The sequence below is a fragment of the Equus quagga genome, chromosome 9 (genome assembly GCF_021613505.1).
Source record: "Equus quagga isolate Etosha38 chromosome 9, UCLA_HA_Equagga_1.0, whole genome shotgun sequence".
In the NCBI taxonomy this organism is placed as follows: Eukaryota; Metazoa; Chordata; class Mammalia; order Perissodactyla; family Equidae; genus Equus; species Equus quagga.
Window position 1 is genome coordinate 80,410,230 of NC_060275.1, and position 19,847 is coordinate 80,430,076.

Genomic DNA, 19,847 nt, shown 5'->3' on the forward strand with positions numbered 1-19,847 from the left:
CAGCAGGGAGCACTTACAGAAAACAAATAGAGCTTAGTCCAGCAGGGCGCACTTACATTAAATAAAGAGAGTTTAGTCCAGCAGGGAGCACTTACATTAAACAAATAGAGCTTAGTCCAGCAAGGAACACATACATTGAACAAATAGAGCTTAGTGCAGCAGGGAACACTTACAGTAAACAAATAGAGCTTAGTCCAGCAGGGAGCACTAACATTAAACAAATGGTAACAATGGAATAGAACCTCATTGTTGATAATGAAGCCAAAGAATCAAGAGGCTTTGAATAGCAAGCTTTGAGGTGATAATATGAGGACAGATATGGGTATAAACTCTTAATGAATGAAGGAGGGAAAAGTGACTAGAGCGGTAGGTGGTTGAGAAGTAGATAGTAGAAGGTGGTATTGATTTGAGCTTAGATGAGCAAGCATTTCTATAAGAGGGAGAGGGGAAGAATGGTCCAGAAATGGCATTGAGGAGTGATGAAGGTTCTGGTACCAACACTGGACTCTTAAGATGTGAGATGTGGAGATCTCATTCTCTGCTTTGATAGCACTGCAGGGCCAAGCAGTGTCCTCGGGAGAGGCTGTTTAATTTATTGACTAGGATATGTAGTGAACCTTCAGTGAAGAGTTTGAAGACACAGGGGAACACGGAGGACTTTGACAAAAGAACTGGAGTTCCAGAGTGTACCATGGAGGAGTTGGGATGGAGGGGATGAACAAATAGCTTGGTTGGAGAAGAAGAAGTTTATTTTGATAGAGATTGCTTCTAATCTATAGATCATTTTGTGAAGAACTGCCATCTTGATATTAAGTCCTCCAATCCATGAATGTGGTATCTCTCTCCATTTATTTAGGTTCCCTTTAGTTTCTCTTAACAATGTTTTACTTTTCAGTGTCCATGTGTTGCACACATTTTGTTAAATATATCACTTTTTAATGTTTTTGATGCTATCATGAAAACGTTTGAAAAAATTTTTAAATCTATTTCCAATTGTTTGTTGTGTTTAGAAATACAGCTGGTTTTTATATTGGCTGTGTTCTGCAACCTTGCTAAATTTAACTAATTTATTAGTAGGAGTAACTTCTTTTATAGATTCCTCAAGATTTTCTCTGTTCCCATTCGTAGTGTCTGTGACTACAGAGTTATACTTTTCCCTTCTATATTACCTTTTATTGCTGTATTATACTGGCTAAGACCTTTAATAAAACCTTGAAAGAAGTGGTGAGAGCAGATGTGCTTGACTTCTTCCTGACCTTAGGTAGAAAGCACTCAGTCTTTCACCATTAACTGTATCACCTGTGTGTTTTTTATAGATGCTCTTTGTTAGGTTTTTATCATGAATGTGTGTTGGATTTTATAAGAGGGGAAGGGGAAGAATGGTCCAGAAATGGCTTTGAGGAGTGATGAAGATACCAGTGCCAAGACTGGACTCTTAAGGTGTGAGATGTGGAGATGTGTGTCAGATGCTTTTTCTACGGCTATTGAGATGGTCATATTTTTCTTCTTTATTCTGTTAATACAGTATATCCCGTTTAGAATATTGAAGCAACTTTTCATTCCTGAAATAAACTCCACTTGGTCATGGTGCATCATATGTTTATCTTAACTAGATTCATTTGCTAATATTTTGTTAAGGATTTTTACTTCTGTGTTCATAAGTGTTATTTATCTATAGTTTTCTTGTGAAGTTTTTGTCTAGCTTTGGTATCAACTATTTGGTATGAAATGTTTGGTAGAATTCACAGTGAATCCATTTAGACTTGGAATTTTCTTTGTGGGAAGATTTTAAACTGTGATTTTGTTTTTTTGAAGAGATGTAGGACGATTCAGGTTGTCTATTTCTTGTATGAGCTTTGGTCATTTGTCTTTAAAGGAATTTATCCATTTCATCTAAATTACCAAATTTATTGGCATCAAGTTGTTCATACTGTCTTCTTACTATCCTTTATTGTCTATAGGAACTGTGAGCTAGCCCCTCTTACATTCTTGCCATTGATAATTTGTGTCTTACCGCTTTTTCTTGAGTGGTCTGGCTGGAAGTTTATCAATTTTATTAATCTTTTTATTAGTTTCATTGGTTTCTTTTGGGTCCATTGATTTTTCTCGTTTTCTGTATTCAATTTCATTTATTTCTCCCCTTATTTTTATTTACTTCCTTCTGCTTGCTTTCAGTTTTATTTACTCTCCTTTTTTGTAATTTCATAAAGTGAAAACTTAGATCATTAGCTGTGTCACAGATTTTGATATGTTGTGTCCTCATTTTCATTTAACTGAAAATACTTTCTAATTTCCCTTGTGTTTTCCTCTTTCATCTATGGGTTATTTATCTTTCTGTCATTGATTTCTAGTTTAATTACATTTTGGTCAGAGAACATAATTTGCTTGATTAGAATGCTTTTAATTTATTGAGGTTTGTTTCATTGCCCAGCATATGGTCTGTCCTTGAGAATGTCCCCTGTGCATTTGAAGAGAATGTGTGTTCTATTGTTTTGTGGGTGGAGTGTTCTGTAGATGTCAATTTGGCCAAGTCGATTAATAGTGTTATTCAAATCTTCTATGGATGTTTATGAATATTCTACAAAGATGTTTTGTCAGTTATTCTTTAGGAGTTTGAAATCTCTATAATTGTTGAATTGTCTTTGTTCTTTCATTTCTGTCAGCTTTTGTTTTATTTATTTTGTGATTCTGCTGTTCAGTGTCTAACATTTATAAGTGTTCTTTTTTCCTGCTGTATGTGCCCTTTTCTGTATGAAATGTTGCTTGAAATATTTTTTGCCTTAAGTCTGTTTTATCTGATATTAGTATTTAGCCACTCCAGTTTTCTTATATTTATTGTTTGGATAGTAATATTTTTCATAAGTAACACATTCAGTTTATTTGACTCTGAACTTAAAGTGTTTGTTAGCTATTTAAAGTATATGGTTGAATCTTGTTTATCTTTTAATCCAATCTGAAAAATCCCTGCTTTTTGATTAGAGTGTTTAATTCACATTAAATGTATTATCCATATGGATTTATGTCTGCCATTTTGCTATGTGTTTTCTATTTGTCTCATCTCTCTTTTTTAAAAAATTGACGTATAATTGACATATAACATTATATTAGTTTCAGGTGCACTTTTCTTTATCTCTTTTCTGTTTCTCCTATATTGCTTTCTTTTGTATTACGCAAATATTTTTTAGTGTAACATTTTAAATATTCTACTGACATTTTTTCTATTTTTTGGTATTTTTTAGTGTTTCTCTAGGGATTACAGGATACATCTTTTTATCATAATTTACTTCAAATTAATGCTGACTTTCTTATGGCAAAATTAGCCCTTTGTATACAGTATAGCTCTCTGCCCCCAACTTCCATACACACTTTGGGTTATTATTGTCGTATATATTACATCCATATACATTGTAAACCCAACAAAAGAGTGTTGTAACTTTTGATTTAAACAGTCATGTTTAAAGAAATTAATAGAGGAAATTAAGTGAAGATCTCTTTAATGATTAGGAGATTAGTGAATCTTCAGTGAAGAGTTTAAAGAAACTTATTTATAGAATTGGAGTTCCAGAGCCTGCAGTAGAGGGGTTGGGATTCAAGTTACCATCTGATGTTACTTCTCGCAGCCTGAAGAAATTTCTTTAGTATTTTTGTGGCTCATGTTTGCTAGCAACACATTCTTGAAGTCGGGAGGGAGGAGGGCTAAAGAGATGATTAGGCACATGTGTGTGGTGATGGATTGTAATTAGTCTTTGGATGGTGAACATGATGTAATCTACACAGGAATCAAAATATAATGATGTACACCTGAAAGTTATAATCCAATGTTACTACAATAAAAAAGAAAAACCAAAACCAAAATGAATTCTCAGTTTTTGTTTATCTGGAAACGTCTTGATTTTGCCTTCATTTTTCAAGAAAGTTTTACTGGATATAAAATTCTTCGATGGTGCTAATTTTCCTTTCCATGTATTGAATGTGTCATTGCACAGTCTTCTGGTTCCATGGTTTCTGATGAGAGATCATCTGCTAATTGTATATGTGATGTATTATGTTCTCTTGTACTGCTTTCATCAGTTTTACTGTGACGTGTCTAGGTGTGGTTCTGTCTTTACAGTTGTCCTACTTGGAGTTTGTTGAGCTTCTTAATCATTTCACCATTTGAGTCTGAGTTTAGTACTTTCCACTGAGCACCATGCCTGTGTCTCTAATAATCTCTCTCCTACATCACCTAACACAAAATAGACAGGAAAACTCTTTTTTCTCTCAGCAAAAGAATTTAAGGTAGTTGAAACTCCAGAAAATGTCATTTTAAATGATTCCTAAAGGACACAAATTTTTCACACATGTATTGTTTCTCTGGTTCAGGTACATAAATCTTACCTCAAAATTTTCTTCTGACAATATATCTTATTGATAGATTTTTCTTTCTTACACAAGCCATTTGGACAAAATATGAAATAATATGATTTATTTAAAATGATATAAAATAATTATATTTTTCAGTCCATATGTGTCATACTGTTTCTTCCTAGTGATCTAAATTGGCCAGCATGTACTATTACTCTGATGGCACTTTTGACTTAAGTACACTTACTTGCTTTACCCATTACCCTTTAAAGTTTCTACACCAACCACATCTAGTTGTACACTTACAGTCATAGGGAAGGGTCAGGAAAACAACCTCTTCAAAAGCAGTGTGAATATCTGGGTAACTCAAATTGCAGAACTATATACGTTAAAAATAATTATTTGTAGTTTTCATTTGGAAGATCTGTTGGGCTTCTAAATCAAGGAGAAAGGAAAGTCAACACAGAAATGAAATTTTAAGACGACTTTGTACCTTCTGAGAAAAATGTGATATCCATCAGTGTTTCCAGAATGAGTTAGTCGTGCCAGTTTCAGAGCCATATAACGTGGTACGTTACAGTGGCTTTGCGTTGCTCTTCTATTGTGGAGCATAGTCTGGTTGGATACAGACTTTCCTATTCCTTTTCTGTTGAATTTTAGAAGTCAGTATCTCAAAAATGCAAAAACATTTCAGACTAGACATTGTCCTATAATCCTAATAGTGTAATCTGTTCTTTTATTTATCTCCACAGCCTGCCCTCTGTAAGTTTTAAGTTTTAAAACTTAAAGGAGAGAAGGGAATGTAAGCACCCAGAATGAGTCACTTTTGTTGCCTAGAAATGAGTCAAGAATTACACCTCCTACAATTTTGGTTTTTGGTCTTGATTTTTTTTCCATTTGTTCTCTTTCTTTTTCTCCTCCTCCCTTCCTGCACATGTGCATGCTCTAGTGCTCTGTCTGATATCACTGATGCTACAGGACTTTTACTGGGTTTCATTTGTGGTGGCCATTGGGTCCAGAACATAGAAGTGAGAACATAAATGGACTAGAATGGAATACTTATTAATTGTAATATCCAGAGAGCTCCTATTCATTATTTAAAATTCATGCCTGGGAATTTGCTGTGAACTAAAAGGTGCTATACTTGTAACAGTGGGACATCCAACTGCCATGCTTATGCCAGTGGGAATAGCATTACTTTGTTTTTTGAAAAAATTACTAATGAGGCCAGGTAGTTTAGACCTGTAGCTCCCTTCCCATGTCAATATTCTCTTTAGAGAATCTTCAGATCAAAAGGCTCTCAAGACATTTGTGGTTCATCAGAATCACCTGGAGCACTTAGTAATACACAGATTTCTGGGCTTCATACCCAGGTGTTTGATTTAGAAGGTTTGAGGTGGGGCCTGAGAATTTGTATTTCTGACATGTTCCCAGATGCTACTGCTGCTGTTGATCTTGGGACCACACTTTGAGAACCACTGCTTTATATCACCTGGATTATGGGAACACAACCTTGCATCGCATCTACTGTCAGGATGCAGGAGCTGGTATTCACCCTGTTAGGTAGGGTGAATTTAAGATTCTACACAGCTAGCTGGTCATTTGTGATTATACAGCGTAGAAACTATTGGCTTCTTTAAGAGATTCACTTTTTCCTGGCTTTTATTTAAGTTACATTTATTTAAGCATAAACTCAGTGTTCCTGATCAATTCTGGGTGATTGATCTCTGGCTGTATGAATCAGATATTCGAGACAAAGTTATTTCTGTTTGGATGATGGCAGCTTTGTATGTTTAGGTGTTTAATTGCAATATGTTGGGTTGAACGTGAGAAATGATGTTCCTCTTCTGTTTTTTAATGCAACCCACATGGAGGTAAATAAAGCTGAAGTTTGAGGGAGTGCCTTCTATAATAGTGAAAATCCATTATAACGAGATTGACTGGTTGTGGTACTAAGTACCTGGTAAAACCTGCTTTATACTTTGAGAGAATGGCTTCTTCTCTGTGGTGTAATTGTAGACATTATTGGATAAGCCTTTATGCTTGTCATTTATTCAGGCTTCTCTGTATTTCTCACCCATGTGTATATCAGTAAACTAGACAACATTCTTTTTAGTCTTATATCTATATGGAAATGTCAGCATATAGAATGAAAGAGGGGGGGTGATTTTAAAAGATCCTTCATCTGTGAAAGGACATGAGTTATTAGTGTGTTTAAAAGGAATGTGACTGCAAGGCCAGCACCTCTTTTACCTCTTCTGGTCTGAATATCACTACCTGACACTTGAGGTTGTAGCTGTGACTGCTTCCTCAGCCCCACACCACCCTGACTCTTTTTGCCCCAGTGTTTCTCATACTTCAGCTCCATTGGTATCTTGTCAGGGGGGTTGTTAAAGTACAGATTGCAGGGCCTCACCCCCATAGTTTCTGATACAGTGGGTCTGGGTGGGGGTGAGGGTGGGAGCAAAAATTTGCATTTCTAAAACGTTCCCAGAAGGTGTTGTGGCTTCTGATCTGAGACCCATTGCTTCGGCCTATTCCATGAGGTTACTAAATTCAACTAATACCTGTTGCTCTTAAGTCCTGGTCAGTGTAGGAGCTACTCAGGTGTGTGTGTTGCTCTTGTGCTGCTCACTACATAGGAGCTGAGATGTGTTTGAAGGTTGTGTGGGTGATAGAAAGTGATACATGCCTTAAAGGAGTGAAGATAAAATACTACAGGAAATCAGAGGACGGTAATACTGCTTCCAGAAGGGGACGCATTTTGGAGGATGAGTAAGGTTGGAATGTGTAGAATTGGGATGGACTGTGTTTCAGGTCCAGGGAGAAGCATGATCAGAGGCAGGCAGGCTGGAGGGGCTCAGGGTATACAGCTCTGTTTTAGTAGACTTAATTTCAGTATACCCTATTTGATTTTTGGAGTTTTGTTTGTTAATTGTTTAATTTATAAAGGCAGTCTGGGGCATTTAAAGCTAAGGGAACTTTGCTTCTTTGTTTAGAAAGTGAAAATGAAGTTAGACAACATAATATGTACTTAACTACATACATTCTTATGCAGACTTTTAATTACATTATAAAATTATGCAGAGAATATATGTTCCTTAGTTTTATTTTATGCATTTTACAGCTGTCAAAATACAAGATTGTTAGGGTGTACTTCTTGTGGAGCCACTAAAGTGATATCTTATTCTTGTTTCATGATGGAAGTGGGAGTAGGGAAGGCGGATTTGTTTGTGGTATTTAAAATATGAAAAGTATAAGAATTTTATATTTTCTGGGATAACTAAATAAAAACCCATTTATTATTCAAGAGAAGATTCTACTTTTGCTTGGAAAAAATTGAGCATCTGCTTTATCTTGGTGGTGCTGGGTGTTAGGGATAAAGGTGAATGAAGATGTGATCTCAGTCACAGAGGATGGGAGTTTACCAGAAATTTTTATTTATTTTTTGCTGTACCTCCTGAATTTTTTATAATGAATGTATCGTATGTAATCAAAAAAAATTACAGAAGGGGCTGGCTGGGGGGCGTACTGGTTAAGTTTGCACACTCTGCTTCGGCAGCCTGGGATTTGCTGGTTCAGACCCTGGGCACGGACCTAGCACTGCTCCTCAAGCCATGCTGTGGTGGTGTCCCACATAAAATAGAGGAAGGTTGGCACAGATTGGGCTCAGCGACAATCTTCCTCAAGCAAAAAGAGGAAGATTGGTAACAGATGTTAGCTCACATTTTCTCTCTCTCTCTCTCTCTCTCTCTCTCTCTCACACACACACACACACACACACACAATTATAGAAATTGCTATTTAACAAGTCTTGTTCCACCCCTGCTCAGCTTTCAATGTAATGGAGGAAGAAAGTACAATAACAGATGAATTTACGGTAAGAAGGTTGGTGCTGAGTTAGATGTGTTCACTGAGTGCTGTGGGTCTCTTTCCTTTGTGGAGAAAGGGTGATAACTTCAACCCAGCTGTTTAAAAAAGGTTTCTTGGAGGAAACAGTGGTTGAATTGACTCTTGTGTAATAATTATCAAAGAAAAGTGGGAAGCTGATTCCAGGTAGAGGGATACATACACACAGAGGGCAATAAACGGGGTGTGTTGGGAACTGTAAGTAGTTTGGTAGCGGATGATGGTTCTGGAGAGGTTGGTGGGGCTCATGAAGGGTCTGTTTCTCTATGCTCAGCAGTTTGTGCTGGAGAAGGACTTGAAATAGGAGAGGAACATGATCATGTTTTGTTCTTGTACTTGTAAAACATGTTCAGTTTTCCTCCACTTAATTCTAATCTAAATCTACTAAAATGGGCACCTAAATGTATGATAGGAATTGCTGTAGCTTCCTTTTCTTTTAATAGCAGAAGGAGGTGAGACTCTACAGGAAATGTGACTTTTTTGCTCCTCTCCATTGGGTAGAAAGCTTTCTCTATTGCAGCGTTCTGCTGGTCCCGTGGTGATACGAGCTCTAGTGTTGTCATCTGGTCTAAGCTGAAAGGAATCGACAGTGACCTTTCTGGCCAGCTTCCTGTTGGGCTCTAAGAATTTTACATCTGTGTGGGACTCTGGCTCTTCCCTCACCACTGGCAGTGTCTGCTTCAGCTCCAACCTGAAGTTCTGTATGGGTATAATACTGAAGACGCTTTTATTGATGTCCTGAGCCTCATCCTCCTGGACACTCGTGACCAGGAGTTAGTGGTGATTTTATGTCTGCATTCGGGTTGGAAGTGGAGTGTTCTGGCCGGGTGGGAATAGGCATTCTCAGCCTTGGTGCTGTCTTTCTGGGGGAGGGCTTAAACCACAAGTCTCAAGATCTTGCCTCTAGCTAGCAATCATGCCTCTTAAAAAAATAAACACCTTAGAAAGCGCTTTAGAATTGTCTTTCCTTCTGTTTTACTCTGAAATCTTTTTCCTTTCATCAAGGGTGGTCTCCTTGTTCAAGGAGTTTTAAAAGGGGGGTGGTAGGCAAGGGATTATTAGTGACCGCATTGGGATGCTTTACAGTAGTGTGTCCTCATTTAATCCATCACTTGCCTCTTGTTTCTTTTCTAATTGTTTTAGATAGGGTGGCTTTAGTTATTTGGAGTCCTTTTGCAGCAAGTTAGGAACTTTTCCCTCATGCCAAAGGAAATTTGTGACCTTTCTTCCCCCAGCTAGTACACCTATGTATGTTTTACCTTCAGTAACCTTTGTCACCACGTCATCTCTCCTCGTCTGTTGTTAGAGTCACAGTTTTCCTGCTGAGACTTTGGAACCATTTCTTCCCCAGTCACCTGATTTTTAAGACACACCCACTTCTACTTTCCTTTATCTCAGAGTTCCCAGCGACTGCCTGCTTTCTAGAGTCCTGGTTTTTTGGGTAAGATTCTTCCATAAACAGAAGATAGATGATCATTTGTTTTTAATCATCAAACGGTTCACTAAATCAGGAGTTGGAGATACCCTACACTCATAGCGATTATGTCCTACTTTTTCCTCCTCCTTTTTCATGGTTCTGCTAGTTTCTTTCCTTTAAGGTTCATGATCTCATATCTGCAGATATTAGACTGTTCAGTATATGATTTGCTGATGTTAGTAGCTATGAAGTGGTATTTGATGCATTAATTTTAATGAATTAAATAGAATAGTCACATCTATTTTATTCAGATAGGCATGTCACTTTTATGTATAAAGCAGCCTTGTTAAAATTGGCCCTGTATAATGTAGCAGAGCTTTAAATAGAAATATAATAAAATCGTTGTAAAAATAATTGAAGGCATATATGACAAGGTTTTCACTGCTGATGGAATAATTTCTTAATCTCTGGGTGGTTCAAGGAAATAAGATGAATTTGCATGATTTTTTGTTGTATTTTGTTTAAATTAAATTTGGTTGGGACCAACTTATATTCCTTTACCATTTATTACCTTCGTCTTTGTACCCTTTGGGAGGAGAGAGACCCTGTGGTTCTTATATTTCCAGACATTTCTAGAAATCTGATCTCTTTAAAAAAAATCTTCCCTTTCAGACACACATAACATGTTTATTGGCTCTGTTGCTTGCAGTAACCACAGAGTTAATATACTGAGTTTCAATGGTTTTAAATTGTGTGCACATATTTTTATTGGAAACACAACTTGTGATATATAAAAATACTTATAAATGTGACAACATTTCATTGAGATGTGAGAACAGGCTTCAGGACCTGAGTCACTCTTGGGTTCTGGGCATGAGTTTGTAGGTAGGGAGCTGCAACTGTACTCCAAATAGTGGCTCCCTCAGCAGAGTCACACTCAGGGAAACTACTGCTCAGGAAGAGGAGTTGGGGGGGGGGGGGGGGGGTGTATGTGTGTATGTGTATATATTTAGTGGGGAAGAGGTTTGTAGGAAGTTTTTAGCAGGCATATCAAAGATATTTTGATTGCTTTTATGTACTTTTTTTGGTGAGGAAGATTGGCCCAGAGCTAACATCTGTGCCAATCTTCCTCCATTTTGTAAATGGGGTGCTCCCACAGCATGGCTTGATGAGTGGTAGGTAGGTCTGCACCCAGGATCTGAACCTGCGAACCCTGGGCCACTGAAGTGGAATGCATGAACTTAACCACTACACCACTGGCCGGCCCCTTGATTACCTTTAAAAATTTTTTTTCATTTATATCATCCTTGTAGTAATAAGGTTGTGTTTCCAGTATTATCACTGGAAAACGTGAAAGTTTTTTTAACCCCCGTTTGATATCTTTCCCTAGAGCCACTATTAACAGTTTTGTGTATCCTTTCAGTTATTTTTCTATGTAGTTTTATATTAAATGTGAAATTATATAGTTTCTGTGGTTTAAATAAATGTCATATTTCTAAGTATGTCCAGGAGACAATTTTTTTTTGTCAGTTCACATAGAGTTATTTAATTCAATTTAGCTAACTTATGGCATTCAGAAGAATAGTGACAGAACCATCTTCTTGGGTCCTTGCTAGCGGTGTTGAAGCAGACATCTTCGTGCTCGTGTGTGTGTTTCTCTAGGATAGATGCCTTTGAGTGGAATTACTGGGTCAAAAATATGTTGTTTTTACATATAGTTACATACAGATAGATACTGCCAGACCACTCTCTGAAAAGCGTGTGTTCATATCCGTGCAGGGTGAAAGTACCCACTTTCCCCATTCGTCGCCTATCTGATTCCCCAAGTGCCTTAGATGTAATACTCTTTTAGGTAATAACCTGATGTCTCATTGCTTAAGGATTTAGCATAGTTATTTGTTGTAAAAATCCTTTTGAAATAAAGTAGGACTAATACTTGGGAAACTGTTCACTAAAGGTCATTGTTCATATGTGCATTTGTATGTGACATATCTTAACTTTTTTAGAGATCAGTCCATATTTAAAGATTATCACAATAAGGGAAACTTATCATGTCCTTCAAGTTAATTTGCTGTTGTGTAAACTTTAAAATCAGGAAATAAAATTTGGAGAAAATGCCTCATATTGCAGTTTGACTTCCTTTTATTTGGGCTTTAGAGTGTACAAAGGACAAATTAGTATTCTTTTAAAATGACTGATTACACATTGACAACATTTGTTTTTTCACAGATTGTCTAAGTTCTTCTTTGTCTCTTTCATTCACACGTGTTGCCATGTATAAGCTGTGACTCCTTTCTGACGGGTGCTTCCTGCCCAGATATGGCAGAATTAACGTTGCTGCTGGGTTTGCCTGCCGTTCACAGGAGTGGAATCATGGCATGATGGGAAAGAGTTGGGAAGACTAAGATTTGAGCCTCAAAGAGATGTGACTTTCGAGCAAGTTACTGAACCTCTGGGAGGTTCTATTTCTCTATATGTAAAATAGAATTGACAGTCCCTACCATAGGGGTTTTTGTAAAGAGTGGGAAGACTGTGCATTGAGTACGTGCACATAGAAGGTACTCAGTGGCTTTTAATCGTTAACAGTCTTTTGACAACCTTTCTGCCTTGGAATGCTTTAGGAATCAATTTCAGGGTGATTTTTAGGAGAAAAAAGGAAGTTGTTCTAATTTGCAGCAGAGCCAACTTTGGCATGCCCAGTGAGTACTGGGTGGAATAGCAATAATTGGAAACATCTGTGAGCACTGGCCACTTTATAATTAAAAAAATGTGCCAAACTCTTTTGTCTCCTAGTAAAGCAACTGATTTTAGATAACATTTTATCAGTCCTGTTTAAAAAAAGCCTGCTTCCATTTATGGCAACATGGAGGACTAGAAATGCTTACTGATACAGTTCAACTAAACGTGCTGGATAATATTTTGCACATACACATATGCACATGTTTGTATGTATTATGTATTAAAATATAAGTCTTAAAACACATATAAGTCTCTTAAATAAATAGCTGAGCTGGCAGGAGAGTAAAGGAATTTTTATGAGGCTGAGATCAGTTAGTGCTATAGATCTCATGTGTGCCCTGAAAGTACGTGCCAATTCCTGGTAGCCTAGAGCCTGAGTTTTGATAGGCTCTGAACATGGGCACAGGAGGTAAAGGCTGAGGCCAGAGCAGAGTAAAAAGACAGGTGAAATGCCCATGGATAATGTAAGGACTTCCCAAAGGGCAACATCCTCCCAGGAAGCACTATCGAAAGAATTCTTAACCACAATACCGCACTCACACTGTTCTGGGCCAAAATTCATACTATGTGGCTTAAAAAAAACACAAAACCTTAGAAGTTTAAAGTGGATTGGTAGTGAACCCAGCAGAAGAGAACACACATCTTCTGTGGAAGAACTGTCTTTAAACCAAGGCCTGTAAGATTTCCCACAGATAGAGTCCCAAGGACATGAGCTCATATTCTAATATTAATGAACGTACACTGAAACAAGCTACCCTAAGTGAGAGTGAGGAGATACAACAAACTACATAAACTCTCAAAGACTGCAAGTGTTAGATACCATATAGAATATAAAATCAGTATGTCTACTGTATAGATGTACATAAGAGATTGAGAATATGATGTCGGATGATGAGAATCAAAATTGACCAGATAGATTTGAAAAAGAACCAAAGAGATCTTCAATAAATAACATATATAGTAATTTAAATAAAAAAATAGACTGATTAAGTAGATTAGACACAATGAAAGGGAGGATTGAAATGGAAGATAGGCCTGAAGAGACCAAGATTAAAAACACAAAAGAAAAGTTAAGTGATATGGAGGTATAGAAATGAAAATATCTAACATGTTGAATCAGAATCCCACAAAAAGATAATAGGATGGAGGATACACAATATTCAAAGCTATAATGACTGAGACCTATTCAAAATTGGTGAAGTATACAAATCCTCAGATGTAGGAAGCCAATGAATACTAAATCAGATAAATAAAAGGAATACGTGATAGTGAAACTGCAGAATATTGAAGACTTTGTCGGGGAGAGGGAGTGATTACAGAGAAAAGACAGATAACTCAGAAAGGGATGGCAGACAGATGGCCTATATTTTAACAGTGAAAGTAGAAGCCAGAAGATAGTATAATGATATCCTCAAAGGGATGAGGAGAAAATCATCAACCTAGAATTCTATACTCAGGAAAACCATCATTCAAGAATGAATGCAAAGGAAAGACATTTTCAAACTAAAAAGAATAGCTAAAGTTGTAACTGTTTTGTGCTTTTTAACTGTGGGGAGGATAGGGGAAGAAAGTTGGGTGGTAGAGGAAGAGCAGCAAGATGTCGTTTATTTGTGATTTAACCTCCCTATGAGCACCAAAATACTTATTAGTAAATTCCATTTTAAAAAGTTAAGAAAGACTTTATGTGAGTTGATTACGTCTGATGACTGATAATGGCTGGATTTGGTTGTCTTGATGTGGATGTTGGAATAGAGACGGAAGGATGAGGAATTGAGGAGTGGGAACTCACAGACACTGTAGGGGGTGGGTGGATGGCTGTGTGGTTCAGGCCGAGTTTCACGAGCTCTGCCAGGAGAAAGGGATGCCCTGGCTGACAAATGTAAGGAAAAAAAAAAAAACAAACCTAAATTTGCCACTGGGGAATAGAATCCCATTCACAGTAAGTTATATAGTCAAGACGAGTCTACTTGCTCATTGTTTAATAGACCATGCCCCAGAGTTAGTGAAAACAGGTAGATTTCAGAATACATTTTTATCTCTGTAAATTTTGTTTCTGAAAAGACTTTCCTAAGTTTTGATGGAAAGCTGGCTTAAATTGTTAGAATCGGTCTGCCTTCATCAGAGGGGCTATAATGAATTGAGACGGTAGTCTAGCATTGGTTAAAATCTAAGAACAGGGCAAGGTTCTTAGGTCAAGGCCAAAATCTTAAACATTTTGGTTCAGGTCATGATGAAAATACTGCATTTCAATGACTCTTTGGATTTTATTAAACTATCCATACAGTTATTTGTTCATTTGTTAATTATGGACATAATAAGATGCTCTTAAGAGCTATGTTTCCTAGAGACTCCAATAAAGAGTTAGATTTGTATGGAATATGAAAATAATTTGAAGTTATGTTTTTGGTGTTTTATTCTGATTTCTTTTTAATAGAAATAAAAGTCCATATTACCATGACCTGTTTGGTAACTTACTGTGGGTGAAGATTTAGAGATTGAGGTTGAGTAGAGTTCTCCCTTTACATTTTTAATCCCTGTCTGTCCAAGTCAGAGCCAGACTTCCTTGGCGGATTCTCTGCTGAATAAAATACCTGTTTCTGTATTCAAATAAAAAACTGAAAGCATTTTGTTTTCAAGTAATGAAATTACCCTGTGACTGCGTTAGAGCTGTTCAAAATTATTACATGAATTTGGAATTTATGATTTTGTGGCACAGTGTGCCATGAATACTCTGAACATGGTTTTAGTTGAAACCTACTTGGCTTTGAGAACATTTCTATCATCATGCTTATGTTGGCTTGATGGGATGTGACAGTCCTTGAAACTGGCTTTTATTAACTTGTAGGCTCTTCAATATAACTTCTGAAACTAACTAGAAAATATGTACAGAACTCTGCTCTAATTATCTGATTTAAAATACGGATTTGTATGGATCAGTTCTCTACGGCCTAATAGTTGGTATGGCTGAAAGTGATTTATTTTTCTTGTTTTACACAGATGAAACCCAGAATAACTATCAGGTTTAATTATGTGATTCCCAGTTGGCACAAGGAGTTAGAATATTCTCTTTCATAGGAATGTATCTGGTTACAAAAAAGACTATCACAATTCTTGGTAGAATCGTCTTCAATATATGCTTAAGAAATCTCCACTCTCCCACCTACCGTCACTTGCTAAACATGCACAGACTTTCTGATGTGTTTTAGGAGTCTTTTCTCCTCTCTGAATCCAGTGAACCAAATTCCTTTTGAACCAAGCAGGGTGTAATAAGTCAAATACTGAAGAGCCTGTTCCTCTTTTGTTCTTATTCATACGTAGGGAAAGCAGTCAGGAGAAACATTCTAATTATTTGCATGATACATTTTTTGCACGGCATACTTTTACTGCATCAACGTGCTTGCCTTTTCTGCATCAGTGGCTAATACTATGTAAGCAGAACTTAGATCATGAGTGTTAGTGAGCTCTCTCTTTTTCCAAAGTGCCGTAAAATTAAATTTTGCAAGCATTCCGTCATTTTTAGGTAGGATGATGGTGCTCAGATGTTTATAGAATATAATATTGAAAGAGGTGATTCATCTGGTACAGGACTGTCAGAATACAATGTTAATAAATGTCAAACAAAGCACTTAATCTGGAGGGAAATCTAAGCCAAGATGTGTGCCCACTTAAAATGCTAAAATATTAAATTTTAAAAATTGCTATTTATTTTTTAAAAGTAGTCAACTTTTGAGTGTTCCAAAGGAAGTATTACTGTTATTCAGGGACAAACCCTTCAAGTAGAAAATAAAACTTAAATCATGGTCACATAAGTTTATATGTAATAAAGTCAGGCCATTTATGCTAGTTATGGCTTGTCAAGTACTGCTTTAGAAATGCTTGGCAAGTTGGTTCTCAATGACTCATTACCCATCCTGAAAGCTTCAATAACATGTTACTGTATAGAAATTGAACCTCAGACCCTCCTAGGACTCTAATATTCCTGTCCTAACTGCCACTCTACCCACCCTTCTAATTCCTAAAGGTGAAGGGAGGGAGCTGTGTGCACTGGGGAGGTAGGGAGATTTATGAATCAAGAATATCCTCTACTTCTAGGAGAGAAAATTAACTTTTCTTTTCTTTCTTTTCTAGATTGTCCTTTTACTCAGGCCATTCCTCATTCTCCATGTACTGCATGCTGTTTGTGGCAGTAAGTACTCTGTATCTGTTGATAGTGGGTTACGTGCTGCGTGCAATTTGTGTTCAGTCTGTCCTCTCCTGCGTGGCCATCTCCAACATTCTCGTGTGCCTTAGCTTCTCAGTCAACTGGACTCCATTGCTGGTGGCAGTAAGTTCGGAGGAATGGATGCCTGCGCTTCTGTCAAAGCCAGTTACAATTGTTTGAAAGTATTTTTGTCCTTTACTAAGAGGCAGCAAACAGGCACAGTGTATGCATTGGGAACCTTCAGGATAATAGGGAGTTTTCACTTTTGAAGTAGGTTTTTTTTTTCACAGTTAATCAGCAAGTCGGCAAACGTGGTGCTAAGAATTAGTTGGTGTGTGCCCTTACTTTGGGAATATTTCCTGAGGAGGTTTTCTGGAACATACAAAGAGCTGCTGTGTAATCACAGCAGGTCACTGATCTGAAATACCAGGCCCAGGTGACGCTGCTGCTTGATAACTGCACCCTAATTGGGCGCCCAGCATTGTCTGCTCAGTGTGGGCATGGAACAGCCTGGCTTCTTTCCTCCTGAGGGTGCTGGGGTGAGAAGTTGAGCTTTGATTATTGGATGTGAAGGCAGCTGTTGTTGCTCCTATTTGAGCAGGGTTTATGGTCCTTCAACTTCCTGAAGCATTTCCCAGACTGCTTTCCATGGGACTTGAAAGGTTTCAACTTCTGGGAGAGCTACTTGCTGCATCAGAAGGAGCCTGTCATTATAGTTTCCAGGTCCAATTTTAATTGCTAACCCGTACAGCAGCATGGCAGTTTGCACTTGCATTATGCAAAGTGAAGAGTTAGAAAAGATTTGTACCCACATTTTGCATATCAAACTAGAGCTGAACGTCTATGGAGAGTGACTAATGGGAAGACCACGCTTTAGGGCACATGTAAGGGGTCTTTAAAGTTCAATTTAATTGACTTTTATTTTTTATAATGTCTTCTCTGTGTGTCTCTATGTATACAATTATCAGAATTTGATGGGAAAAGAGGGGGGAGAAAATCTCCATCCTAACAGATCAACTATAATTTTTGCCATAATTTTCTTTATAAGTGGATTTTTATATAGTTGTGCTCTGTAAATTTGCTGTTTCCTGTTTTTTCCTCCCTTGGATTACAGTAAGTGCTGTATGAGTATTTAATGCTTAGATTAAAAATCCCTCATGTGTAATAATAAGAGTAGACTGCTGGGAATTAACTGGTCTCATTTAGAGAGAATTTAAAATAAGTTTTACCAGAATCTTGCTTTTATTTGAAAAACCAGTTCCAAAAGTTAAAAGAATGTAAAGTTGCAGTTGTGTTATATAAAATTCAAACCCACAACTTCAAAACCATTATAATAGAGCTAAATTTTGGCTTCTTCAGCATTTCTGGAAATTGCAAGGCTTTCATCTTATGTTAATTTAATTTTGTGAGGAAGCAACAGGATACCAATTCAGCAGAATTTAGGGCTTCCTTTTGAAAACGCACACCCAAATCTTTCTGAAAATGTGCATGGGAAATGTGACCTATTTGAAGATAGTAACAACTACTATTCTAATATCCTCAGTTCATTTATCTTATTAGGAAAACTCAGCATTCTTTCTACAAGGAGCCATCGTATTTTTTTCTTTTTAAATAGGGCATGAGGACTGGAGGAGAAGGGGAAGGCAGGGCAATGGCTGGAGCCATTAATATCCTGAGAACTTTCCCCAAAGCACACATTTGTGACTACACTAAATGGCTTTTGAAGGTGTGGACATGTTTTGTGTGCCCCAGAGCCAGAGCTCACCAGGGCAGCTTTTGTGGTTTGTTAGTCACTCACCTGTGTGTCAGTATCTTTATGCGAGAGACCTAAGAATCTGAGATTTAGTTGATATTGATGATTGGAATTTACACTACTTGAAATTTTGACTCATTCTGATAACCCCCAGGAGTTAAGTGAGGAGGGATGATTGCCACCCTTTTACACATGGGGAGACGGGGGCTTTGGGAGGAGGGTGCTCAAGTCTATAAGCTCTCCAGTGGTCTCTTGTTACTCAGGCTCCCGTACTTTGTTGATTGATTACTTGATCTGAACCCTAGCCCACTAATTTTGAAGAAGGTCAGGTGATGCAGATCTCTGGAAGTAAAATGGTGACTTGACACACAACTTTGACCCACTGTTTTTAATTTTAAAGAATTATCTCACATATATCATATTCCATACCTTAGAAGTTTTTGCTCTTCTTCTTTGTTCCCTTGACCCTTCTCAAAACATGTGTATATATGGTCAAATAGAAACTTTTACTGAGGGCTCTTTTGTGAAATATGATAAATGTATAGAGGGTCTCGAGGGTAGGCCTGCTCTGTGGACACCCAGGAGCATATGAGGAGGCAAATTAGGGATATAAGCAGAGGGAAGATTACCTTACTGTAGTTTGGTAATTGGGTCAGTATAAGCCATTTAGATGTAAAGTTATAATGGAAAAACAAATTTAGATAAATAGGTTTGTCATAGACCCAGCCCTTTCTGCAGCAGAAAGACCAGTGCAACCATGCACTGCCTTTCACTGACTGTAAGCAGTGGAAATATTTACTTGATGTGAGTGTAGGCCCCAGCTTTTATTTCAGCCCCTGAATACACAGATGTCTTCTTGCTTTCCAGCTTTTCACATTTATGTACAACACTTCACCACCACCAGCCTCCCCCCTGAAGAAAATTCCCTAGGCGATGACTCATCCTTTCCCTAGGCATCTTGGCATCATAGGTTAGTCCCAGATTTGGGTGGAGATGTAGTCATTTAAATCCTCTCTGAAGACAGTCTTTGATAGCCAAAACTTCCCTGTCAAGAATTTCGGACACCCAGAAATTAACTTCTAGTTAAAAACATCTCTTAAAGAAAATACCCTGACCATTGTTGTTCTCCTGGCAGGCAGCCCAGCCAGCCCTGCACACTTCACAGTGCCAGGAGAGTCAGCCCCTGTGAGAACCACATAGGCTGTCTTCTTCGCACATGGCCAGTTCGTGTGCTTAGTGACTCCCCCTGAATTTGGGTGAATGCCCAAGATTCCAAATTCACTTGGTTGTTCAGGGAAAGAGGCATGGTGTGAGACTGTCCTTTGCTCAGTACAGTGAGGAATATACTAAAACACTTTAACCAGCACCATCCTATTGAGGCTGAAATCCCAGACTGGTTATATTACTGCCTGTTATGAAATTCCTGTGTAAATTACTATTGTGGGGGCCCAAGCACCTCTCAGTGTTTTTGCTTCAGCTAGACC

General features: G+C 37.7%; 1 protein-coding gene across 2 annotated transcripts in view; it reads left to right on the forward strand.

Moving 5' to 3' along the window:
• The window catches only part of PLPP1 (phospholipid phosphatase 1), a 95,206-nt gene that overhangs the window by 67,871 nt on the left and 7,488 nt on the right, over positions 1-19,847 (forward strand). For both annotated transcript variants that reach the window (XM_046671059.1, XM_046671060.1), the window contains exon 4: positions 16,538-16,595. In XM_046671059.1, the coding sequence (XP_046527015.1) occupies positions 16,538-16,595 (58 nt within the window). The remainder of the gene's footprint in view (positions 1-16,537; positions 16,596-19,847) is intronic.